At 46.7% G+C, this 26,662-nt stretch overlaps 1 protein-coding gene across 3 annotated transcripts in view; it reads right to left on the reverse strand.

The window, feature by feature from the left end:
• Window positions 1-26,662, reverse strand: part of AK9 (adenylate kinase 9) — a 209,406-nt gene that overhangs the window by 125,474 nt on the left and 57,270 nt on the right. For all 3 annotated transcript variants that reach the window (XM_040350222.1, XM_040350223.1, XM_040350221.1), the window contains exons 8-9: window positions 18,622-18,744; window positions 1,428-1,502 (exon numbers count right to left, since the gene is read on the reverse strand). In XM_040350222.1, the coding sequence (XP_040206156.1) occupies window positions 1,428-1,502; window positions 18,622-18,744 (198 nt within the window). The remainder of the gene's footprint in view (window positions 1-1,427; window positions 1,503-18,621; window positions 18,745-26,662) is intronic.

A 26,662-nucleotide genomic window follows, 5' to 3' on the forward strand; every position in this document is an offset into this window, starting at 1 on the left:
AGCTGGAATAAAAGTTGTTTGACATGATATAATAATGTGTATTCCAATTATTTTTACTTAAACATATTTATCTATTTATTCATTTTAAATGATGGTCATAAAGCGTAAACTGCAGGTGGACCTTCAGTATGATAATTCATTAAACAAGACACTAAAGGAGGAGTATTTTTCTTCATGTACCCATATCAATGCATGTTTTCCAGTTTTCTGTACAGAATCATGTGATATAATGGGGTCGATTTACTAAAACTAGGGAGTGCAGCTCTGCATAGAAACCAATCAGCTTGCAAGTTTTATTGTCAAAGCTTAATTGAAAAAAGCTGAAGTTAGAAGCAGATTGGCTACCATGCACAACTGCACCAGATTTTGCACACTCCAGTTTTAGTAAACCAACCCCAATGAATGCACAGCTTCTAAAATGTTATAACAACGAATGTGCTCCAGTCTTGAAGTCTAGAAAAAACGTGGCCTGGCGCACGTATATGGAAAAGTGCATTAACAAATATTAAAGCAAATTCACCTTAAAACTTTTCTATATTTCTATTATATCACTTGGAGAGCCTGGTACCCGGAACCAGAGTTCCTGGCTCTGAATACCTTTCGTGGCCATTAAGGAGGTGTTCACCGACTTCTGCCTTTTCCATCTACTTATATGTTTTAGATAAAATGATAATGAATTAGTAATAGCGAGTCCCACCCATTTGACTTTAGAAAGGCTTATTATGGGGGACGCAGAGCCAGAAATCCTAGTGGGAAGAGCTCATTACAACAGCTAGCAAGGAATATCAAAACCCAGTAGGTGCTTCATTCCAAAATCACCCACTAAAATTGTGACATGTTACCATTACAGGGCAGCTATACCTAACTGTATATTTAAAAAAAAAGGATTATTGTATGAGCTAAATATTATAGGGAAGGTTAGAGTGAAATTAGCTTTAGGACACAGTATTACTCTTTGTGACCACCTGCTTAAAAAACTAGGAGTGCCAAGCTTCAGTTAAAAACATCAGCATTGCAGAAATCCTTCAGTGAAACTGACAGCAAATACGATGTCTGAAATAAAATACACCCACTATAACACCTACAGTTTTAATAAGATGCTAGTGTCACTGCAAATGTTATCATCAAATCTGATATATGTCTTTCCCATATTGCTGAGTAGAAATATCAAAGCTTATACACTGCTTATTTTAGATTAATTGGCTGCACATTTGTGTGACAGAAGTCTTATACTGAATATTGGAGATTAACAATAAGTAAAAGATTAGCGGTCTTACTCAGAATTGTGGCAGAAAATATCCAAGTGCATACCAAAAACAAAGACAAGGAATTATATAACAAATGTTTCATACAAACCAAAATGTGGACATCAGTACATTCTGTCTCTGGTTAATTACCCATTTACTGAATAATAATGGAAAACTTACCACAAATAATTCTTCAGGCTTTTTATTTCCATCAAGTTCTATTAGATATTGAGGTTCATGATCAATCATTAGATCCTATAACGCAACAAATTATTATTTCTCCTAAAATATGCAGTAATTTGAGATATTGTATTGTTTGCATTCTTATCAATGTACACAATTAAAACAGGAAAAAAAACATACTGATTCATACCAATCTTGCTTGTATTAAAAGTAATACCAAGTAACATGTAAAAGTAAACACAAGTACAAATCTAATTTTCATACTGTAAAACTAAAACATGCAACGTTAAAGACCCTAGCCGTCGAACATGTATTCTGGCACCCAGAGTTGCCTGCTGCATACTCATGTAAATATACAGTACAATTACAGTATTAAATAAATCTGACAGTACAGTATTTAAAAAAAAAAAATGAAGTTTACATACAATTTAATTAAAGGTTAAAAAATTGTTGCTCCATGTTTGTACATCTGTATCCAATAATTATACTGAAAAAAATATATATATTTTTTCAAAATAGTGTTCCAAATGAAAAACTTATATGTTCCAAGAAAAATGTATTTATGTCAGCATATTGGTCACAGAGTTATATTTAAGTGAACAGATGCTTGCTCACATTGTTGATTTTGACCTAGTCATCTAGATATCAGGGACCTCTGGTCAGGTTTGATAAGTATTTTCATACATTGCAACACACTTATTGCTTGATTTTATTAATTGCAATGACTAAAAAAATAAAAAATAAAAATATAGGGCATGGTAAAATACACTGTTCTTGATTCTTTTAACAGTGGAATGCTTTAAAACTCATTAAATATTTTGGCCCGGATTCACAGACAGCGGCGCACATTTATGCCGCCGTAGCGTATTTCCTTTACGCTACGCCGACGCAGCGCAGAGAGGCATGTATGGCATTCATAAAACTGCGCTGGATTTCCTAGGCGTAAGCCGGCGTAGGTGGAAGTGGGTGTGACCCCATGCAAATGATGGGCTGAGCCTCAGACAGATACGTAAAACGAACGGCGCATTCGCCGTCTCGTGGACGCATCCCAGTGCGCATGCTCAGAATCACGTCGGAACTACTCCCTAAGATACGCCGGATCACTGCCTACGGCGTGAACGTAACCTACGCCTAATCATATTCACGTCCTATATAAACTACAAAAAAATATGTCGGCTTGTGTTCCCTGGTGCAGCCCTTTGCACGGAAGCTGCCGAGTTACACCTCCTTTATGGGGCATAACTTTACGCCGGACGTATGACTTTACGCGCACTGCGTCGGGTACACATACGTTTGTTAATCGGCGTATCTCCCTCATTTGCATATGTTAATAGAAAATCAATGGAAGCGCCAAATGCGTCCAGCGTAAATATGCGCCCACTCTTCGCCGGCGTAGACAAGTTACGTCGGTCGGATGAAGCCTGTTTTTAGGCATATCTTAGTTTGTGGGCACGGCGCATAGATACGACGGCGCATATTTGCACTTATGCGGCGTATCTGGAGATACGTCGGCGTAAGTGCTTTGTGAATCCGGGCCTTTATATGTAATTTTCACCTGTCAGTGTGCATTATTTTTTTAGTCACTGGCCGGCTGAAGGAAGGATACACCACTTTTCTCCTAATGGTTATAAGTGCAGGTTTGAATTAGATATATTGCTGTAATACACTGTACATTTAGAATACTTAGAGCAGAATCGGCAACCTATGGCCCACACCAGAACCAGAGGTGCAGGGACAGTCACAATCATGTCATCCTCAGCCACCTGGTGCAAGCCAGGATCAGTATAATCCCAACACGTACCATGCTATTGCTAGAGAAAATTTGTAAAATTCTAGCGTCCAATCATTGTAATATTAGTGATATTCTAGTTTATATTCTTTTTTCTTCAGCAAATCACAATGCCCAAAAAAAAAAAAAAAAATAATTGCAAAAATGTGGATGCTGAATGCTTTCACAGAACACGCTGGCAAGCTAATATGCCTAATTTGCCATGCAGGTGTTGCTGTGAAGAAGGAGTTCAACCTCAGGCGACACAGACTAAACATCCAAGATTTTGTGAATTTAGTGGACAGAAAACCATGTTAATGTGCAGCAAGGCAGTTTTCACTTTATAACGCCAGCATCAGTGGCTGGGTGTCACAAGGCAAGGGTCCGGAGACATGCTGGAGCTACATGAGAGCAATGGAGAGGGTGAGTACAAGTTGAACAAACTAATAGCTGCAGGAAAGGGAGGGGGTGATGGGTGGGAGACCCTGCAGCAATGCCAGAGCCTCGAGGAAGAGAACCTGCATGCTTCAAGGTGAACTGGCTTTGTATTACTAAAGAACCCTTAAGTGAGGTAAACCTGTACCATTCTCACTTAATGTTAGGATTATTATTATCTTCAATAGCAGGTGAATGCGGCTCTCCATGCATTCACATACATTGAATTGTCGAGAAGTACCCCCCCATCGAATAGTTCCCGGGATTAACTGGGCATGCGCAGTATGTCATAGCACAACTGCTGATTTGCCGATCAGCTGGGCTGAAGTAACCATGGTGCATGCGCACATTGTAGGAGGCATCTCTTGATGGAAGATACCATTTCACAGACACAATTTAAACCTAAACAAACAGTGGGAAAACCAGACCACCAGCACACTGTAAAGCCGCCCCGCAACAGAGGCACAATGTGAGAATTACGGTCTCCCCCCCGCTGTTTGTATAGGTTTCAATTGTGCCCGTGAAATGGCACCTCTCATCAAGAGATACCTCCTATGATTTGCACTTGCGCCCTGGCACGTCAATCCAGCTGATCGGCAACTCAGCTGGAGTGCGGCTCTATTCGATTAGGGGCAATTCTCAACAGAAAACCGGTCCTTAAGTGGAAAAAGGTTGCCGACCCCTGACTTTGAGGCTCACTTAAAGCAGAAGGTGGGATTTATCCTTAGAGCATTATTATTATTTTTTTAAAACCACCATCCAACCTACCAGGTTTAATTTACATCAGTTAATTTGAAATTATACATCAGACAGGAGGCTCATATCTTATGCATTAATCCTTCTTTATTAATGCCCATAGCAGAAAAATTCATTATTCAAATTTAATGTAAGTGAAAACAGAAAAAACTGTAAAGACTACAACTCCCAGCAGTCCTAGGGCCACAGTAGCCACTCCCATCCTGTAGCCCCTATATAAGGACTGCCCCATCCTGGATCTTCCTCTTTCTATCTGCTCATAGCCAGAACTCAGATAAGTACACTACTTTTTTCCACTGTTTATAAAATTTCTTGTTTTTTTCTCCTTAACGAGTGCTGGGGATCCCCTCCACTCCCATCCCCAGCTTTTATTACGGCTGTGGGGGTTTTTTCCTCCCCCGCTGTTACCTTCAGACTTCCACCTGTATCTGTACATTTCCTCTGATACCCTCAGACTTTCATCTGTATTTTTATTCTACCCCCCACCAACCTTCTGACTGGGCTCCGGTCGACGCTCACCCCCCTGGTGCCTGTGCGCTTTGACCGGCCGTCATTATACCCTGTATATTTCCTCCGATACCCTCAGACTTTCATCTGTATTTTTATTCTCTCTTCTACCCCCACCAACCTTCTGACTGGGCTCCGGTCGACGCGCACCCCCCTGGTGCCTGTGCGATTTGACCGGCTGTCATTATTTCTCCTCACGACGATAGTCCCTTACGGCTGTACTATCGCGAGACGTCGCCATCTTTGCTGTCCGCGTCACGCCGTCTCCTGCCCGATTTGCGCCCTTTCGGCGCCGCACGCTCTTCCCTCCGGGCCGCGCGCTCTTCCTTACGAGCCGCGCGCCTCTGGGGGCGGGCGGGACTTTCCTCCGATCGTGGAAGCCGTAGTCTCGCGAGACTACGTCCTCGAGTCCGGACCTCGCTCCTCCTGCACCGCTACGCCAGTGTGAGGCGAGCGGTGTAGGATACAGGACGCGGTCTCCTACACCTGGTTCTACCCTTGCTTGCTGGGGAATCTATTCCCCCAGTTTACTTGTCACTCCATCAGTTGTCCTTATATTTAAATAAAGAATCAATAATATATAAATAATAATCCCATCAGTTCATGTTCTGGGGAATTTATTACCTGGAATATGTCTTTATATGTCTAAATAAAGAAATAATAATAATTAAATATAATAAATAAATAATATAGCACCTTGTACTATGAAATAATAAATAAATAAAATAATATAGCACCTTGTACTATTTTACTGTGCTGTATCCTGTGCTGTCCGCAGACAGCGGGCTCTTCTCCTATGGCTGACGGCGAAACGTTTACCCCTGCTAGGGCCCCTGAAGTAGTGGACAGCCCTAGTAGGCCCAGTCTACCTCGGTGCTGCACAGATTCAAGAACTGATCGGTAGATCCGTCCAGGACGCCATGGCGTCGGTTATTCCAACCCCGCCTGCACCCACTGGGTCCGGACCATCCGGCGATGGTATACCGCCCCTAAAGAAGGGCTAGGTGTCCCAAAAACGCCGCCACGTTAATGTGGCCTCCGACTCCCCGGCAGGGGAAGTAAATAACATGTCCCAGGCAGTACCCTCCCAGGACTGCCGACCCACTGCCCTCCCAGACTCCGATCGACCCCTGAGCCTCGGGGAGATGAACATGCAGAGGCAGCAGTCCGCTAGACGGACTAAGCCAGACTCATTCGTGGACTCTTCTCCAGAGGCGTCCGCGGAGTCCGAGGCGGCTAACTCCTTTGAGTCTGAGGAAGAAGATGATGATTATGAGAGCAGTGGGCACATGGCGCTTCATGACGCCAACCCTGTGTCCCAGGGTGAAACATTACTGGACTCTCGTGAAGAGCCATTTTTCGATCCGGGGGTGATTAGCCATCCATGCTCCGGTGACTGGGCACCTCTACCCGAGGTGGCCCAATATATCGAATACCGGGCCCAGCAAGTTGAGGGCGGAATGCCCCCGCTCTTCCATTGCCAAAAAGGTTGTGCACACTCCCGAGGTGGACCCCATACTCTTGAGGTATCCCACCAAACACGGGGAGTATTCCTAGAAGGGAATAGAGAGGTCCTTTAGGACCATACAGGACAGGGTCTTAGATTCTTTTGGACCTATCACCAAAATCCTAAACCTTAGTGAGCAGGCTACCGCCCCTGTATAGCCGGTTGACCTATCCCACCTTAGGGGCTGGGCCCAACGGGCAGTTTGCCTCCTGGGATGCGCGAACACTACGCATTCAACAGAACGCCGCCGCTCATTCTTGATCTGGCTTGACTCCCAGCTGTCCCACCTAGCCGAATCAGAACTCGGACTGGCCGCCGAAGGTATGTTATTCGGGGACATGCTGATTAAAGATATTGACAGATGGTAGGGCTCTACTCCAACCTGGATACAGCCCAAACATCATTTAAAAAGTCTAACACAGTACAGTAGCGGGCTATCAGATAGAGTTATATTACCAGACATGGCCCTGGTCCCCCATCCCATTCGGTTTTCAAACCTGAACACCGTCCTAATAGACAACGAGTTGCAGGACCTTCGGACCACACAAGCGGTAGCAGAGGGGGACCCGCTCTCTCCGGGCTTCCTCAACAACATCTTCCTGGTCAGGAAAAGGGTGGCGGTTATCGCCCAGTGATACACTTGAGAACTCTCAACCAACATGTTGTATTCCGACATTTCAAATGGAGAGCATCCACTGCCTGCGGGTTCTCTTACGCCCCGGGGACTGGTTAGTAAAGGTGGACTCCCATCCACCCCACCTCCCGACACTTGCTTCGCTTCCTGGGGAGAAACAGAACGGGGCAATTTACTTGCCTTCCCTTCGGTCTCTCCTCCGCCCCGTGGTTGGAGTGAGGTTTCTCATCTCCTTGGACGACCTACTCTTAATGGCTTGTTCCCCTCGCCTGGCGAGCGAACACGCCTCCTGGACGATCGGTTTGCTTCAGGATCTGGGATTCCTCATAAATCACGTGAAATCTATTCTCTCCCCATCTCAGGAGATGGAGTTTTTGGGATTCTTGGTCAATCCGGGCCAATTTTCCAGCCCCTCTTCATTATCGAGCCCTCCAGAGACTCAAAGCTCTACATCTTCACCAGGGGCTACGCTATGCAGACAAAGTCGCTTTGGTCGCAGAACCCATGGTGGAACTACGGTGGTGGTCACGTCATGCCGTCGAACGGAACGGCAAGACCTTCAACTCCACTCTGGATGTCGTCATAGAGTCGGATGCCAGACACCACGGCCGGGGGGGTGCTCGGGCGGTCCCTCGTCCATAGGAGGGACGTGGGCCGCAGAGGAGTCTCTGCTGTACGTCAACACGTAGAACTCCTGGCGGCTTTCTTGCCATCGGGAGTCAGCAGCCACACACGTCCAACTGCTGTGTGTTGCGGCATATGGACAACGTAACCGCAGTCCGGTACGTCAATCACTTAGGGGGTCTCCAGATCCGAAATCCTAGCGGATCTAGCGAAAGACTCCTGGCACTTCTGCCCGGTACGCAACTCGTCCCGGCTGCGGCAATTCCAATATGGTGGCAGATTGGAATTCTCGTTACCTGACCGATTCCAGCGATTGGCGACTACACCGGTCAGTGTTCCTGGCCCTCGCTCACTTATGGGGTCCTTTTCTCTATGGACCTGTTTGCCTCCCGTCTCAACCATCAGCTCCCGCGCTCTTACAGCTGGAGGCCGGATCCGGAGGCGCACGCTGTGGACGCCCTCCGCCGAACCTGGCCACAGGGGACACATACGCGTTCCCCCCGTTCGACGATCCTCAGGGTCCTCCTTCACATAGCGAACCTGAGAGCATCAGTCGTGCTGATCACTCCGTGGTGGCCGACTCAACCATGATTTCCCCTCCTTCTGAGGATGACTGGATCTCCCCAGGTCGCTTCCTCACTCACCTCATCTCCTCGCCAATCCGAACGGGGACCTGCACTCTCTAATCACGAAGCACAGCCTACCTCTCCTCGTATGGTTGGTTTCGGGGGGGCCGGTCGCAGACAGCGACCTTTCAAGAACTAGGGATCTCCTTGTCTTGGCCTGGGCCCCGGGATTAGATCGGCATATCGATCAGCCTGGCGACTCTGGGTTTGTTGGTGTGATCAACGGCAGGTTGATCCCGTTCAGGCGCCTGTGTCTGTTATGGCCAACTATAGGGCGGACTCTTTGAATCCGGGAGGTCCTATAGCTCCCTTAACATCTATCGCTCTGCGATCTCAGCCTACCACTCCCTTGTAGACTCGTTACCGGTGGGTAAACATCCGTTGGTGTGCCGATTTTGAAGGCGTTAAGTTTAAACGCCCAAAGTACCAGCACACTTGGGATGTGACCAAGGTCCTGACCATGTTCTCGGACTGGGGGACATTGACACTCTGTCTTGAGGTTATTGTCTTTCAAGCTTACTGTCCTCTTGTGTCTGATTTCCATCATCGTGTGTCAGACATCAGGGCTTTGGACATATCCAGGCGTCAATCCTTGCCTCAGAGAGTCAAGTTTTTCCGTCGTGCGTTGGACAAGACGGAACTTCAATCGTTTTTTCTACCCGTTCTTCCCCGCGCATCCACACCTGTGTGTGGTCCGCTGTCTACAGACTTATGAGTACTTGACAGCCTCGCTGCGATCTTCGCAATTCTTTCAACTCTTTTTCCGGTTTTCCTCGGCTACGCTAGCCAGAGGGGTAGGGTCGGTCATGGAAATGGCAGGGATTGACATAACCCTGTTCGGTGCCCACTCTTCCAGAGGAGCGATGGCGTCTAAAGTCATCACCTCGGGAGGCCCCCCTCTGACTTACTGCTAGCGGCGGACTGGTCGTCAGCGACCGCTTTCCGCCAATTCCGCTTTGGACCGGAGGAACACATTTCTGTCAGTTTTGTAGATTATTTCGATTGTTATTAGTCATATATACATTGTTATAGCTTTGAACTTGCATAAGATATGTGCCTCCTGTCTGATGTATAATTCGAGATTTTCCTAGCTTGTGACGGAAAATATTAATTATATGAAGACAGGAGGCGAGTATCTTCCCTCCCGACCCACCCTATCACCATGTCTCTCTTGTTCTAGGCTATTGAATCACGCATCCTGCAAGTCAGAGGCTGATACGTCCCAGGAGTTCGTTCTTCACTATCCCCGTTGGGATTGCCGTTCTCGTTTCGATCCATGGGGTTTAGTTCACTGCAGACCGAAAGTGGAGGTGCCTACTGCGTTCCAGATCCGGAGTCTGGATACCGTCGACTGAATCCTGTACCGAAGCTCCAGTTTGCCAAGGTTATTGATCGCAATCGCGGTTCCTGTGTGCAGACGACCTGTTGATCGTGAGGAGATTCCTGTATATGGATGACCTGTTGGTCGGGAACGTTTGGTTGGCTAGTCCCCGTTGGGACGTGTTTGCAGTTACCCCAGTTGTCTCCAGAGACTGAGATATCGGGCCGGCTGGCCGAAGAATCCGGCGATTAGAAAAACGCTCAATTGATGATCCTGGTTCCTGTACGTTTAGGATTCGCATAAAGAAGAGGAAGATCCAGGATGGGGCAGTCCTTATATAGGGGCTACAGGATGGGAGTGGCTACTGTGGCCCTAGGACTGCTGGGAGTTGTAGTCTTTACAGTTTTTTCTGTTTTCACTTACATTAAATTTGAATAATGAATTTTTCTGCTATGGGCATTAATAAAGGATTAATGCATAAGATACTCGCCTCCTGTCTTCATATAATTAATATTTTCCGTCACAAGCTAGGAAAATCTCGAATTGTATTGGTTGTTAATGGGTATGGCAGGACATTTTGAAAATTTCTTATTGCCTTATTAAAAAATAAATAAATACAAAAAAAACCTCAAAAATGATACTTTAATATGAAAAACATTTGTTTTGTTGCTTTATTTTCAGGCTACTGTTTACATTGTAAAGTTGAACTCCAGGCAAACCACTTTAGCTCTACAGTTAAAACACATACTGTAGATGTGAACTGTTCTACCTGCAAAAAAAATCTACAATTGCTATGACCTTTTAAGTTACCTTTTTGTTCGTAGGAAACATCACTTGGAAAGTTGATATATTATAGGTACAAGGCCTCATTTACACCATATATGCACAACTGATGGAAAAACATGACGTTTTGATTTGCATAGAATATGTTGTGCTTGTTCACACCATGTGCAGAGAAATGTCTTCTTCTAACAAGGTTTCTTGCAAGAACACAAAGAAAAATAGGATTTTTTGTACTCATCGTAAAATCCTTTTCTCCGACGTCCATGGACGGACACAGCTCCTTAAATCTTGACAAGTGGGTTATGTTCCCCGTTTACAGGAGAGGACTAGGCAGAAACATGTTAGATAATTAAATATATTTTACTTTAACAGCCCCGCCCAGGGGGCGGTCCCTCCAGACATAACCCCCCCCCCTGCAGTATGCAGCCTTAGTTCGTAACAAGCAGTACAAACCTAAAAAGGAGAGGTGGGTGCTGTGTCCTTCCATGGACTCAAAGAAAAGGATTTTACGGTGAGTACAAAAAATCCTATTTTCTCTTATCCATAGACGGACACAGCTCCTTAAATCTTGACAAGTGGGACGACCCCAAGCAGTGTCAAAAACAAGGGGTAGGAACAGTATCAGTAAAACCAATTTTAACTTCACCCCAAAACAAGCAGAGCTCCTCAACAGAGGAGGTGCAACAGTAAACAGCCGCCTGCAAAACATGAACGGACGACCAAGTCGCCGCCCCACACATCTGTGAGAGACGCATAGTGTCGGAAAACTCAGGAAGCACCCATTGCCCTGGTCAAAAGTGCCGTGACCGGAAAAGGGGCGCCCGCACCCTAAGAGCATAAGTCTGTATGACAGCCTGCCTGATCCACAGAGAAATGGTGGTTGACGAGACCGCCAGACCCTTTTGTGGACCAGACACCGACACAAAAGGAGTGTCAGATCTCTGAAACTGAGCCTTAGCAGGCAGGTACACCCGCAAAGCGCGTTCCACGTCTAAAGTAGAAAATGCAACCTCCTTAGGATGCGCTGGCCGAGGACAAAAGGATGGAAGAACAAAGTCCTCATTCAGGCGAAAGGCCGAAACCACCTTTGGAAGCACCACAACGTAATCCTAATGGAGGATCAAGCATGGTGACTTGCAAGGCAAGACCGCCAACTCAGAAACCCTTCTGACAGGAGTAATGGCCACTAAAAATGCCACTTTCCGAGATGTCAAGAGAAGAATCTCTGATGTTTCCAAAACTCATGGGGTAAGAGGTGAACCAAGAGGGGGAAGTATATCACAAACCCCTAGCACAAAAAGGTACCCACCAGGGAATGGGCCGCAAAAGGCCACTGACAAAACACAGCCAAGGCAGAAAACTGCCCCCAAACGGTGCTTAAGGCAATTTTTAGATCCATTCCAAGCTGTGAAAACAGCAGGACCCTGGACACTGAGTACGTCCGTGGACGTCACCCCATCTCGTCGCACAAAGACGTAGGTCTTCTAGGTGCGATGGTAAATCCTCCTGGAAGGAGACTACATTGCTTCCAGCATGGGTGAGATGACCGAGACGGACAGACCCCGGTCTCTCAAAGTCTGGCTTCCAACAGCCATGTCATGCAAGCCAGCGACTGTACCACAGGAGGAAGTATGGGACCTTGAGACAGACGGTCCTCCCGCCCTGGCAACCACCAGGGTACATACAGTCACCCTGGTCCAGCATCCTGCGACTCCAGTAGTCCGCCTGCCAGTATACCTGATGGTAGACCGAAGCCACGGCCGTGGCGTTGTCCGGCTGAATCCAGATCGGGCAACCCTTCAACCACCTCGAGGAGTGGCATAGCCTGATCACCCAAAGTACTAGGACATTGATCGGTAGACAGGAGTTCACTAGAGTGCAGTGACCCTGGGCCGACTGGACCCGCCAGGCACCCCCCCTCAACCCAAGAGGCTGGCAACCATCATAATAACCGTCCACTGAACTGGAAGAAACTACTTCCGGACCGAAGAGTCAGGGATCCCAGCCACCAATTCAGAGAGACCGAGTAGGTGGCTCACCAGATCTGATGATCCAGAGACAAAAGAGATTTGTACCACTTGGACAGTATCTCCCACTAGAAAACACGCGTGGAACTGGGCATACGGTACCGCCTCGAAGGAGGCTACCAACAGGCCCAGGACTGGCATGCAAAACGGAGAAATGACCGATTGTATGAAGCCAACACCCTCACTGCAGACTGAAGAACCTGCAATTTCTCCAGGGGAAGAAAAACCTTTGCCACGAGGAGTCCGGATCAAACCTAGGTACTCCAAACGCTGAGTCGGAACCAGGACCGACTCCAAAATATTTAACACCCACCCAAATATTCAGAAGGTCCACAATGGTTATAGACACATCCTCCACCAATTCTGAGCCAGAAGCTGCTCTCAGAAAAAGGGCGTCTAAGCTAAGGTGACCAGATTTTTAAAAGGAAATCCGGGGACATACTTTTTTTTTTTTTACTAGTAATGGCGGCAATCAGCAACTCTGCCCGTCGCCGCTGCCGCCCCCCCTCACAGCTTGTCAATCAAATCTTACTCTCCTTTGCTAATTCAGTAGGTAGCCAGGGTGAAAAGGGAAGGGAGAGAGCAAGAGGGCAAGTTGGCCCGCGAGGCCACTCAAGCTAAAGAAGCGGGAAGCATGGCTGACAAAACAGCTAGAGTACAAAACAGCTACTTTGAAATGTGCGGAGAATAAGCAGTGAAAGGCAGTGCCAGTTTGGAGAGAGAGAGAGAAGATAGGACGGATGTTATCCCTTTTGAGTAGGACTAACTCCCCCCCATCAAATATGCCAGCAATAAAGACAATAGCGGGAGAAATTTCTACGGAAGGCCAGGTGGTTTTACAAACGTTTTGTGAATATTATAAAGAATTGTACAAATCTAAAGGGGGGCTGGGAGTGGAGCTATGGAATTGTTTTTTCAGAAAATAATAGTCCCTACCCTGCTAGACGAGGACAGACAGGCCTTGGATGCACCAATCACTAAGCGAAATTCAGCAAGCCGTAACCTCGATGCCAAACCAGAAATCGCCTGGCCCGGATGGACTACCTATCGAGGTATACAAGAAATTTGGTGAGATTTTATTACCAGAGTTGTTGAAGGCCCTGGAAGGGGCTGAGAGTGGAGGTACTCTTCCCCGTTCAATGCTGGAAGCAACTATAATAGTGATTCATAAAGAGGGGAAAGAAAAAAATTGCTCCCCTCATCTTATCGCCCAATTTCTTTGTTACCTACCGATGTTAAAGCGGGAGTTCACCCAATTCGTTTTTTTTTTCTATTTTCCCCTTAGATTCCTGCTTGTTGTGTCTAGGGGAATCGGCTATTTGTTTTAAAATATGATCCGTACTTACCCGTTTTCGAGATGCATCTTCTCCGTCGCTTCCGGGTATGGGTCTTCGGGAGCGGGCGTTCCTTCTTGATTGACAGTCTTCCGAGAGGCTTCCGACGGTCGCATCCATCGCGTCACTCGTAGCCGAAAGAAGCCGAACGTCGGTGCGGCTCTATACTGCGCCTGCGCACCGACGTTCGGCTTCTTTCGGAAAATCGTGACGCGATGGATGCGACCGTCGGAAGCCTCTCGGAAGACTGTCAATCAAGAAGGAACGCCCAGTCCCGCAGCCCATACCCGGAAGCGGCGGAGAAGATGCATCTCGTAAACGGTAAGTACAGGTCATATTTTAAAACTAGCCGATTCCCCTAGACAAAACGAGCATGAAGATAAGGGGAAAATGTGTTCGCTATGGGTGAACCTCCGCTTTAAGATCTTAGCCAAAATTTTAGCAACTCGCTTAAATAGATTCATTAGCAAACTTATGCACCCAGATCAGTCAGGGTTTATACCAGGTAGGGCAACAACTTAATATAAGAAGAACTTTTTTAAATATAGAAATACCAACTGATAACGCGAGGCCCAGAGCAGTGTTATCTCTTGATGCCGCTAAGTCATTCGATAGCCTTGAATGGAGATATTTATGGGAAGTATTCGAGAAATTTGGCTTCGGACCTCGCTTTGTTAGATGGGTTAAATTACTATATAGCGAGTCAAGAGCTAAAATCAAAATTAATAATGAGATATCGGAAGTTTTTCAGCTGGAGTGAGGGACGAGGCAGGGGTGTCCTCTGTCCCCCCTTCTGTTCGCCCTCGCCATGGAACCACTTGCAATAATGGCCAGGGCGAGGTTGGACAAAATGGGGTTTAGGAGACACCAAGGGGAAGACAAGATTGCACTATTCGCAGATGAAATTTTGTTCTTTCTGGGGGATGTTGAAACCACTCTAGACAAAGTGATACAACTGGTAAATGACTTCGGTCATTTCTCAGGCTTGACAATTAACTGGGAAAAATCTGCTCTTTTACCACTGGATCCAGTCGATCTCCAGCTCCTGCCAGGTACTTCTCAATTAAGCGTGGTCACAAAATTTAAATACCTAGGGATCTGGATAACGAAAGATATTACCCAATATGCCAATTTAAATCTTGATCCACTGTTTTTAAAGTGGAAAAATAAATGCGATATCTGGAAAAGACTTCCCCTGTCTATAGCAGGACGATGCAACTTAATTAAAATGATATGGCAACCGCAATTAATATACCTGCTCCACAACGCACCTTTATGGCTGGGATATAAATAGTTCAACATAGAATCACTATTTAGAGAACTTATATGGAGGGGAGGCCAAGCCAGGATAAGTTTGCAAACACTCCAGCTACCAGTAAAAGAAGGGGGTATGGCGGTTCCACACCCAAAGTTATATTTTATTGCGTCACAACTGCAACATCTGCTAGGGTGTGGAACCACTGAGGGAGACGGCTTTATTAGCCGCTTGATGTTAACGGGTAATCCCCATAAATTGTTGGTGGAAGCCCTAGAGGCAGATTATTTCCCCCATAAATTTCCAACTATAAAATTGGCTATTAAAGTATGGCATACAATAAAGACCTTATTGGGATATAGCGGCCAAACAGAATTCTCCCCCTTATGGAAAAACAATAATCTACAGGAAACAACAAGCATAGAAGAATCGAGAGAATGGAAGTGTCAAGGTATAACCCGCTTAAAGCACCTGTTTGAGGGTAACACCCTAAAATCATTCTCAGATTTAACAAGAGAATTTAATATTCCCAACAAAACATTCTACAAATATCTGCAGGTCCGCCATGCTATTCAAGCACAATTTAGTTCCAAAACAATTGTATGGACCCAGATCCCTGTCCTTCTTAAAGTAATCAGGGCAAGTACTGCCAAGGGCTTAATAACAGCAACATACAACAGCTTGAGTGCTAGTGCGATAAGCAGAGCGGGCCCGGCTAAGAGTAAAGCAGCGTGGGAAGGAGATCTGGGAACAATATCATCTGAACAGTGGGAGAGAATTCTTCATCAATGCGCCTGCGTCTCAATCGCCCCTGTGCAAAGACTGTCCCACCTGTTTTTACTGCACAGGGTATATTATACCCCGCATAAAATGTTTAAACTGGGATGGAGACAAAATAATGAATGCCCGAGATGCAAAGATAAAGGAAATTTAATTCACATGGTCTGGAAGTGCCCCAAACTTTACGACTATTGGGTAGAAATAATAGAGAGGATAAACAAGGTATTTGGAACATCCCTCAATCCAGTGGCCAGGACCTGTCTTCTGGGGTGTATAGAAGATATAAGAGCACCTCAAGGCAGCTTGGAAGCTATACTGAGATGCCTCTTTCAGGCACGAAAAACGATAGCCCAAAAATGGCAGGCGCAGACGCCCCCGTCGGTAGAAAACTGGTTAGCGACTATGAACCTAACAATCTCAAATGAGAGAGTATATTTCACTAGACAGGGGGAACCATGTGAAATTCACTAGTATATGGGGGCCGTGGCAGAGGGCGGTGTGGAACATATGAGGATGGCACTAGAGCAAGTGACTCCAGGGTAACGTGCCCCCCTCCTCCCCCCCCTCCCTCTCCTGTTAGAAGTGGCTGTCACCCATTGCGGTGGGAGTGGGGTTGATGGGTGCTCAAGTGGGGATCGGCTATATAGGGTATGTGACCACTATCACCGACACAAGAGACAAGGGTAAAGTACGGCCACCTCCTCTCTTCTGTTCTCGCCTGTTCGCTCAGTGGATTAACTAATGGGGTAGTACGCTCCCTTAGGTAGTTGGGGGGAGGGTGGGGGGGAGATGGGATATAGGGTTAGAAGACTTAAAAAAAGGCTGAAAAAAATAAATAAAAGATGCCAATCAGTGCCCACAAATGGGCACTGACTGGCAACATAGGTGCCGCCCCACAGTGTCCATCAGTGCCACCCCACAGTGTCCATCCATGCCCAGTGCCCACCTATCAGTGCCCATCTGTCCCACCCATAAGTATCCATCAGTGCCGCCCATGTGTGCCCATCAGTGCCGCCCATGTGTGCCCATCAGTGCCGCCCATGTGTGCCCATCAGTGCCGCCCATGTGTGCCCATCAGTGCCGCCCATGTGTGCCCATCAGTGACGCATACCAGCGCCGCCAATCAGTGCCACCTTATCTGTGCCCATCAGTACTACCTCATCGATGTCCATCAGTGCCGCCATATCAGTGCCCGTAATTGAAAGAGAAAACTTACTTATTTACAAAAAAATTAACAGAAAAAAATAAAAAAACGTAATTTTTTTTCAAAATTTTTAGTCTTTTTTTAGTTGTTGCGAAAAAAAAAAAAAAAATCGCAGAGGTGATCAAATATCACCAAAAGAAAGCTCTATTTGTGGGGAAAAAAGGACGCCAATTTTGTTTGGGTACAATGTAGCATGACCGCGCAATTGCCATTCAAAGTGCGACAGTGCTGAAAGCTGAAAATTGGCTTGGGCAGGAAGGTGCGTATGTGCCCTGTATGGAAGTGGTTAAGTATAACAAAATAATTGTACCACACAGCAGTAGAAGTCATCTTCCCTTCCATAACTGCATTAAACATTGTAACCATCCAATGGCAGAACCTTAAAAGTCAGAAGAATGTGTTCATTATGTTGTTCAAATGCTTTAGTAACACACTTTCTCTTTTTTTTTTTTTACCACCAACACATTCCAACTGTTCCAGCCTACATGACACCTTTCTACTTGAGTTCAGAAAGCTTACCTTAGAATTATAAACTTGGATTTTGGAACAATTTTGGATTAATTTTACACATGCACATGTTCTCGGTTTGCCATTAAATAATTGTGTCCCTTTCTCACCCCCTAGCTAGGGGATTCTCTGTGTAGCTAGTCACTCCCCCCTTTTAAGTGTGCGTTTTCTTTTCTGTCCTGGGCACATGTAATTGCTGGAGCTAGACATTCTATGATTTTTTTTTTTTTTACCCATCTGATGTTCATCTGTGAAGATCTGCAAGATACCATTTGGATTAAGTCGCTGTCTGCCAATGCTGCAGAGATTGCAAGTTATAGCCATCTCACTAAAACTGGATCAGTTATAGAGATCACACTTGCGGTGCATAGATGGGGAAGCAAAACAGGAACTTAGAATTAGGAACTTGGAATTTAGAATTTGAACCTTAGAATTTTCAATTCAGAACTCAGAATATTGAATTAGGAACTCAGAATTTGAAACTTCAATTTTGGAACCTAAACCGACTTTAGGGGCTCCGTTCTGGCATCTATGTTCCCCGTTCTGTGTGTTCCACCGAGGGTGCAGGTAAGGCTAGGAGTCCACTCTGACTTCATGTCATCCACCGAACAAAGAAAAATCTCAGTCACCGCACACCATACAAGCCCAGAGTGTAATACCCTTACCTGCATGACTAAGCCCTGTGGGTGGGGCAAAACATATCAGGGGGGTTGCCTGGATGGAGTTAGCCTGAGGCTGCTATCACTTATTACACACTGGGCTTATATGGCGTGCGGTGGCTGAGATTTTTCTCTATTTGTACTGTGGATTATCATTCAGAACTCAAGATTTGGAATTCGGAATTTAGAACTCCCAAAAATATGGCAACAAAGACCTGAAGAGTCATTGTACTTTGGTGACATATTATCACCAAATAAGTATGTTTAAATTCCTAAAGCAACTGCCTTTATTTACTCATACAAAGTTGATGGATTAGCCTTCAACCAATATCAGTGGGGATTGCTTTGACTAGCATGCATCATTAAACTCCAAATCCCTTTTTTTTTTATCCTTGGGTGCAGGTATTTTGTAACACACATCTTTGTATCGTAAATATATAGAATAAAGCACACAGAGGCATTACCTCCACAGGGCGTAAAATAGTGTCTTTGTAAAGTCGTATACGTTCATCAACATTTTCTGGGAAGTCCTCTGGTCTACACACAAGCCGATCGAAGATTCCTTTATAGTTCTCAGTTTCTTCTTCCTAAAAAGAATAAATGCATAACAAATCATTTAATTCACTCACTAAAATTGTACATTGTGAAATGAAGATTTTCAGATACTGAGCAGGAAGTCTTCCTTTTGAGAGTTCATGAAAGGACAAACTGACTCCCTCTTCTGGCAGCTTGACAAATAAGCTTCTTATGCCACGTACACACGGTCGTTTTTCATCATGAAAAAAACGATGTTTTTCCAACTTCATTATTAAAAACGATGTTGCCCACACACCATCGTTTTTTCAAAATGAACAAAGCGCGGTGACGTACACCACGTACGATGGCACTCTAAAGGGGAAGTTCTATTCGCCTTTGGGCTGTTTTTAGTGGATTCCTTGTTAGTAAAAGACGATTCACGCTAATTTGTCTGTTACAGCATGATGAATGTGCTTACTCCATTATGAATAGTAGTTTTACCTGAACGAGCGCTCCAGTCTCATAACTTGCTTCTGGGCATGCGCAGGTTTAAAACGTCGTTTTTGCCCACACGATAATTTTTAACATGAAAAACTACATTTTAAAAAAAACGACGTGAAAAAATGCATGTTCGAATTTTTTTTTTGTCGTTTTTCAGAAGCCGAAAAACAATGTGAAGCCCACACACGATCATTTTAAATAACGTTTTTAAAAACGTCGTTTTTTTTCATGACGAAAAATGATCGTGTGTACGCGGCATTATAGACTTAAATGCATCAGAGATAAAAGCCAATTATAAACTGGATCATCTGTCACAATAAACTGTTGAGAAATGACTGTTGTCTGGCTGAAATTCTCTTTCCTACTAAAACTGGTGGACTTGATGAGCCATGTAGTTCTGACTTTGATCAGGCCGTGAGGGCAATAAATCCTCTGAAAAGCTTACAATAAAGGGCTTATCAACATGAACTAACACAATCTGCAACACTTGGTAGCAACCAGGGCTGTATTTCTATCACTGGATCCTGTAGGAGAAAAACAATTATGTAGACAAGTGTGACTTCATCATCAAGCTTACATGAATACATTTCTATAATTGAGGACAAATAAAATTTGGGTCATAATATACTGGAAAAGGGAAGACTTCAGTCTCAGGATTCAAGTGGAACTATTGCATCCCATTAAAAAAGTGCTCAGGCACTTAATTTTAAGTGCATCTGTTTTACCTACAAGTGGCTGTGAACCTCAGTCATGGGATCTCGGCCAAGAACATACAGTATATATCTGTAGTGTTTACTTATCTCTTTCAAAGCCCTAAGTGTGGTTTCTCTCTGGTGCTTCATTCCTCTGTTGTCAGTATGAGTCACTTCTGAGACATTTTCCTAGCACATGAGATTTGTGTAGAGGGGAGCTTAGCAGACAGCTTGTCTATTCATATCTTCTGCTGTGTGGAGGGGGTGTGTGCCTCTCCTCTAATCAGCTCTCACACGCTGTTACTGCAGCCTCTCTGCCCCCTCCTCTCTGCTCATGATAGATGAAGAAAGATTAGCACTTTTATTCCTCTTTGAAGAGTCGTACGGAAGAGAAGACCACAGATAAAGAAAAACCTATGTAGGAGGATTTGTTTAATCTGTGTATCATCTGAGGCTGTCCACGGCACTGGGTATATGTGAGGGTTTACATTCACTTTAATATTCCTGCAAAGTCTCACAATATTAAGGCCCCGTACACACGAGAGGATCTATCCGCTGGAATTGATCTGCGGATCAGTTCCAGCGGATAGATCCGCTGGTGTGTACAACCCAGCGGATCTGTTTTCGCGGATTTTTATCCCCTGGGATGGATTTCAAGCGGATAAAAATTTGAAGACATGCTTTCAAATCTATCCGCTTGAATCCATCCCAACGGATTGAACCGCTGGTCTGTACAGACTCACCGGATCAATCCGTCCGAATGGATCCCCCGCATGCGTCGTAATGATTCGACGCATGCGAGGAATTCCTTATATGACCGCGTCGCGCACGTCGCCGCGTCATCATCGCGGCGACTGCGCGACACGTCATCGCGATGGGATTTCGGCGCGGATTTCGATCCTATGGTGAGTACACTCCATCGGATCCAAATCCGCGGAAATCCTCGGGAGGATTTATCCGCGGAAACGGTCCGTTGGACCGTATCCGCGGATAAATCCTCTCGTGTGTACTAGGCCTTAGTGTTCCTGCTAGAAAAGTCCTCCTTAGGCCCTGTACACACCATCAGTCCAAACTGATGAAAACGGACTGAAGTTCAGTTTCATCAGTCCAAACCGACCGTGTGTATGCCCCATCGGACTGTTGTCCTTCAGTCCAAAGTTTTAGGCCTTGTACACACGATCAGTCCAAACTGATGAAAACGGACTGAAGGCCGAAGTCTGATGGTCTGATGTGCCTACACACCATCAGTTCAAAATCCGATCGAGTCCAACGCGGTGACGTAAAACACAACGACGTGCTAAAAAAAACGAAGTTCAATGCTTCCAAGCATGCGTCGACTTGATTTTGAGCATGCGCGGGTTTTGAACCGATGCTTTTGCGTACTAACCATCGGTTTTGACTGATCGGTCATCAGTTCATCAGTCCGATTTTAAAGCAAGTTTTAAAACTTTGGTCTGAAGGACAAAAGTCTGATGGGCCATACACACGGTAGGTTTGGACTGATGAAACTGAACTTCAGTCCGTTTTCATCAGTTTGGACTGATCGTGTGTACAGGGCCTCAGAACTTGCTCTAAAATCGGACTGATGGACGCCTGACCGATCAGTCAAAACCAATGGTTAGTACGCAAAAGCATCGGTTCAAAACCCGCGCATGCTCAGAATCAAGTCGACTCATGCTTGGAAGCATTGAACTTCGTTTTTTTTCAGCACGTCGTTGTGTTTTACGTCATCGCGTTGGACTCGATCGGTTTTTGAACTGATGGTGTGTACGCACATCAGACCATCAGTCCGTTTTCATCAGTTTGGACTGATCGTGTGTACAAGGCCTTATGCAACTTATAAGGTGATAATGCTGCTGCGCTGCTTCTGCATTCAGTATTGTCACCCTCATTTAAGCTGTACCTGCTTGCACTACAATGAGATAAACAGATGTTGAAGGGGTGCATGGCTATCAGCAATTTCATGGCTGATTTATAAAACTACCTTGTCAATCATCACCTGGCCACACTTAGTCCCACCCTCTGGACTGAAAACCTTCCACTGTGAGTCGCATTGTCTGGGAGGGGGAGCATGTAAACATATAAAGCAGAGATATGCAATTAGCGGACCTCCAGATGTTGCAAAAATAGGATTTTTTGTACTCACCGTAAAATCCTTTTCTCTGACGTCCATGGACGGACACAGCTCCTTAAGTCTTGACAAGTGGGTTATGTTCCCTGTTTACAGGAGAGGACTAGGCAGAAACATGTCAAATGGTTAAATACATGTTAAATTAACAGAGTTGAACAGCCCCGCCCAGGGGGCGGTCCCTCCAGACATAACCCTCCTCACTGCAGCATGCAGCCTCAGTTCGTAACAAGCAGTACAAACCTAAAAAGGAGGGGTGGGAGCTGTGTCCGTCCATGGACGTCAGAGAAAAGGATTTTACGGTGAGTACAAAAAATCCTATTTTCTCTTATCGTCCATGGACGGACACAGCTCCTTAAGTCTTGACAAGTGGGACGTCCCCAAGCAGTGTCAAAACGAGGGGTGGGAAATATATCAGTAAAACCAATTTTAACTTCACCCCAAAACAAGCAGAGCTCCTCAAACAGAGGAGATGCAACTTAAAACGGCCGCCTGCAAACGCTAGCGGGCGAAAGCATCATAAGATGCATTCACAGCAACCAGGACATTTTGAAAAACAAAAACGTGAACGGACGACCAAGTCGCCGCCCTGCACACCTGTGACACCGACGTATGAAGTCGGAAAAAACCTCGGAAGCACCAGGTGCCCTGGTCGAAAGTGCCGCGACCGGAACAAGGGGGGCCTGCCCCCTAAGAGCATAGGCCTGTATGACGGTCTGTCAGATCCACCGAGACAGGGTGGTCGACGAGACCGCCAGGCCCTTTGTGGGCCAGACACTGACACAAAAGAGGGTCAGATCTCCAAAACGGAGCCGTAGCAGGTAGATACACCCGCAAAGCGCGTATCACGCCTGAAGTATGAAAAGCAACCTCCGCAGGATGCGCCGGCCGAGGACAAAAAGGACGGACGTAACAATGCCCCTATTCAGGCGAAAGTCCGAGACCACCTTCGGAAGAAGGGAAGGTCGCGGGCGCACCACCACCTAATCCTTATGGAGGATCAAGCATGGCGGCTTGCAAGACAAGCCCGCCAGCTCAGAGACCCCTCTAAGGGAAGAAAAGGGCCACTTTTCGAGATAGTGTTAAGAGAAAATCTCTCTGAAGTTTCCAAAGGGAAAGCTCCTGAGGAACCAGGAGCACCAGAGTCAAAAACTCATTGGGGAAGAGATGGGCCAAGAGGGGAGCACAAAGAGGTACCCACCAGGGAACGGGCCCCAAAGGGCCACTGAAAGAACACAGCCAAGGCTGAACTCTGCTCCCAAACGGTGCTTAAAAGTAATTTGAGATCCACACCAAGCTGTAAAAAAAAAAAACAGCAGGACCCTGGCCATCGAATACGTCCGTGGACGTCACTTCATCTCTTCGCACCAAGAGATGTAGGTCTGCCAGGTGTGACTGTAGATTCTCCTGGAAGAAGACTACCATGCCCTCAACATGGTTGAGATGACCGAGTCAGACAGACCCCGGTCTCTTAAAGTCTGGCTACCAATAGCCATATTGAGTAAGTTAGTGACTGTACAACAGAAGGAAGTATGGAACCTCGAGACAGAAGGACCTCTCGCCCTGGCGACGGCCAGGGTACCTCCGTTATGAAGCGCCCGAAAACGGCGTACCAAGGATGCCAATGTCAATCTGGAGTGATTAGGAACATCGGGATCCCCTCAGCCTCCACTCTATGGAGCACCTGAGCAAGCAACACAAATGGAGGAACGGTATAAGGCCGCTGATACAGACCCCCACAGGGTCACCAGCGCAACTTACGCGTCAGTACCAGAGCACTAGACCTGGTCACTACTTCGACACCCTTGTGGTGGAGACGAGCGGCCAGGAGATCCACGAGTGGAAAAAAACCAAGGCGAGCCCGAGCCGTGTAACGACACAGATCTTCCTGGGCTTGAACCCAGAGGCAACTGCCTGCAGGGCAGGCAGTCTACCGCTGAGGCATAATCTCGCCTGCCCTGTGAGACTCACTTCCTGCAAGGGAGCCGAAACACCCCCGGGCACAGAAAACCAGTCACCCTGGTCCAGCATCAGGTGACTCCAGTAGTCCGCCTGCTGGCATACCCATGGTAGACCGAAGCCACGGTCGTGGCGTTGTTGTCTAGTACCTTGCAACCGCCTCGAACACGAGGAGAATCAAAGCCTGATCATGGGACAAAGAACGGTAGACAGGGTCCACAGCACCCAGGCGGCCTCCTACCTAGGTACTAACCAGGCCCGACCCTGGGCAGCCACCAAGATCAGAAGAGAGCAGGCACATTCAGGAAGTTGTGGCCGTAGGTCCATGCAAATCCAGCGACTCTGGGCCGACTGGACCCCCCCCAGGGGTCCCCACAATCCGTGAGGCCTGCATCCGTCGTAAACAACGACCACTGGAAGGAAGGAACAACTTCCCGGGCCGAAGATCCAGGGATCTCCGTCCCAACTCAGAAGACTCCGACTAAGTGGCGCACCTGAATCTGCCGATTACAGAGACAAGAAATTTCTTACCACCTGGACAGTATTTCCTGGAAAGCCCAAGTGTGGAACTGGGCATACAGTACCGCCTCGAAGAAGGCTACCCATAGGTCCCGGACCAGCATGCACCTGGAGAGAAGACCGATAGCGTGATGCTAATACCCTCACTGCAGACTGAAGAGTCTGCAATTTCTCCAGGGGAAGAAGGACCTTCGCTCCCTTTGAGTCGGACTCAGGACCGGCTCCAAATGTTTAGCACCCACCCGAGACTTCGGGGGGTCTGAATGGCTATAAACAGCTCCATTAGGTCTGAGACAGAAGCTGCCCTCAGAAGAAGGTCGTTCAAGAAGCCCACGAGGCAAAACCTCACTGTCCCAACAAAGTTAGGATAATTGCGAGCTCCTAGGTGAAAACCCTCAGTGCCAACACCAGATCAAGAGGGAGGGCCACAGACTGACAGAAGCCCTCCCCCATCATGGAGCACAGAAAATTCTGTGACATGTGCAAAACGGGACATGCATGTATGCGTCCCTGCGGGACTTACAAGTCCCACACTGTTCTCAGGCAGACCAACAAGCCGGGCGAGGAATAAACAAGAAAAGAACTCCAAGGCCGAGAAGCGGTATTCTGAGCATCCCAATGGCAATCCCATTGACTGGGAAGCACTGGCTGCAACAGACACAGCTTCTATGGTGACACAACTTGGATGTGTTTGAGCCTATGGGACACCTGCCTTAGACCGGCCGGACGAGTCACAAGCGATCAACAATGCACAGATATTCCAAACTGCCCTCACATCTTGTTCTATGGATAGGCGTAAACCCTATCTAGGACTCTGAAGAGACCACCTCGCAGACCCATTAGTCAGAGAGCAGGGAGATTCACTGAATTGTGAACCTGTAAGCCGCCCCCCCCACCTAGAGCAGGGAGGGAAGACGACTGCATAGGGCGATTACGCACCCAGGGACAATTTAGTCCCCCAGCTGAGCCCTTGTCGGCCCCCGTAATAATACATACACAAAGTTTGTATGTATATTATGGAAGTGTATGCACACATGTCTTTGGAGGGTGGGAGGAAACCGGAGTACCCGGAGGAAACCCACGCAGACACAGAGAGCGACAAAGTAAGCTCCAGCTAGATTGGTGTCAGTGTCCGGAATTCGGAACGATGACTCTTGCTGACAAGTAATGAAATTAACCACTACACCACCGCGTACCATCTCTGAAACAGAAGCCCTGGATAACAAGGACGCAGCATTCAAAGAAGCATCACAGACCTATATGAGGCCCTGGACCAACAGGTCCGCTAGCCTAATATCCTTGGTACAGAGACGGTGCTCTTCCACTGTCTGGTGCAAAATGCTCACTCAGAAATCGACTGAGACTCCAGAGTAGTAGCCACAATAGGCCGCAAGACGGACCCCAGCATGGTAAACATGACAAGGGCCAGTACCTCGGATCTTCTAACAGCCAGATCCATACAAGCGGGGACTCCCGTAATAGGGAGAGTGGTCAGCTATACATGACACCCGGAGGATCCCCTGAAAGGGTTCTCCTCAAAAGGGCACTGAACCGCCAGGCGGTGAGGGACTACCTCAGCGGCTTTTCTCATTCCGCATCTTAGAAATTATCAAAGAAGGGCAAGAAGGAGTAGATCCAAAAAAAGACAGAGCCCTCGGCGGAAACACAGCTGCACTATACAGCTTAAGAGAGTCCCTTACAGCAGTGAGAAGCGCACCCATAAATGCCTTATCCTGCTCTTTTTACTACCCAGGTACCTGGTCCATGGCTTCATAGCAGAAAAAACAAAAGTACCCCCCTGAGGGTGGGACTTTAAAAGGTGACACACAAAAAAAAAAAAAAAAGTGTCGTATAGACCATAGAAAAAGGATAAAAAACACATATGGTCACAAATTCAATAATACGGAGCATTCCCCAGGGGGTAACGGAGGGAGGGGGCACTCTTTTAACCCCCGCCCATCCGCATTCCGCCCCCAGCCTGGCCCAAAAGTGTCCAGGGCTAACAAAGAAGTCTCTGTGGAGATCCCAGGTGCTAACACCTGCCGCTGAGCATGTAGGGGAAGGACCAGATACTGACTCCAAATATAAAAGACATTTACATGTGTATGTAATACCTGTCTTAACATAAAAACTGACGCTCCCAGGGCCCTATACAGGGCATCTTAACTCCCCGGGTCAGCGCAGCGAGTG

This window comes from Rana temporaria, chromosome 4 (assembly GCF_905171775.1).
Source record: "Rana temporaria chromosome 4, aRanTem1.1, whole genome shotgun sequence".
NCBI lineage: Eukaryota > Metazoa > Chordata > Amphibia > Anura > Ranidae > Rana > Rana temporaria.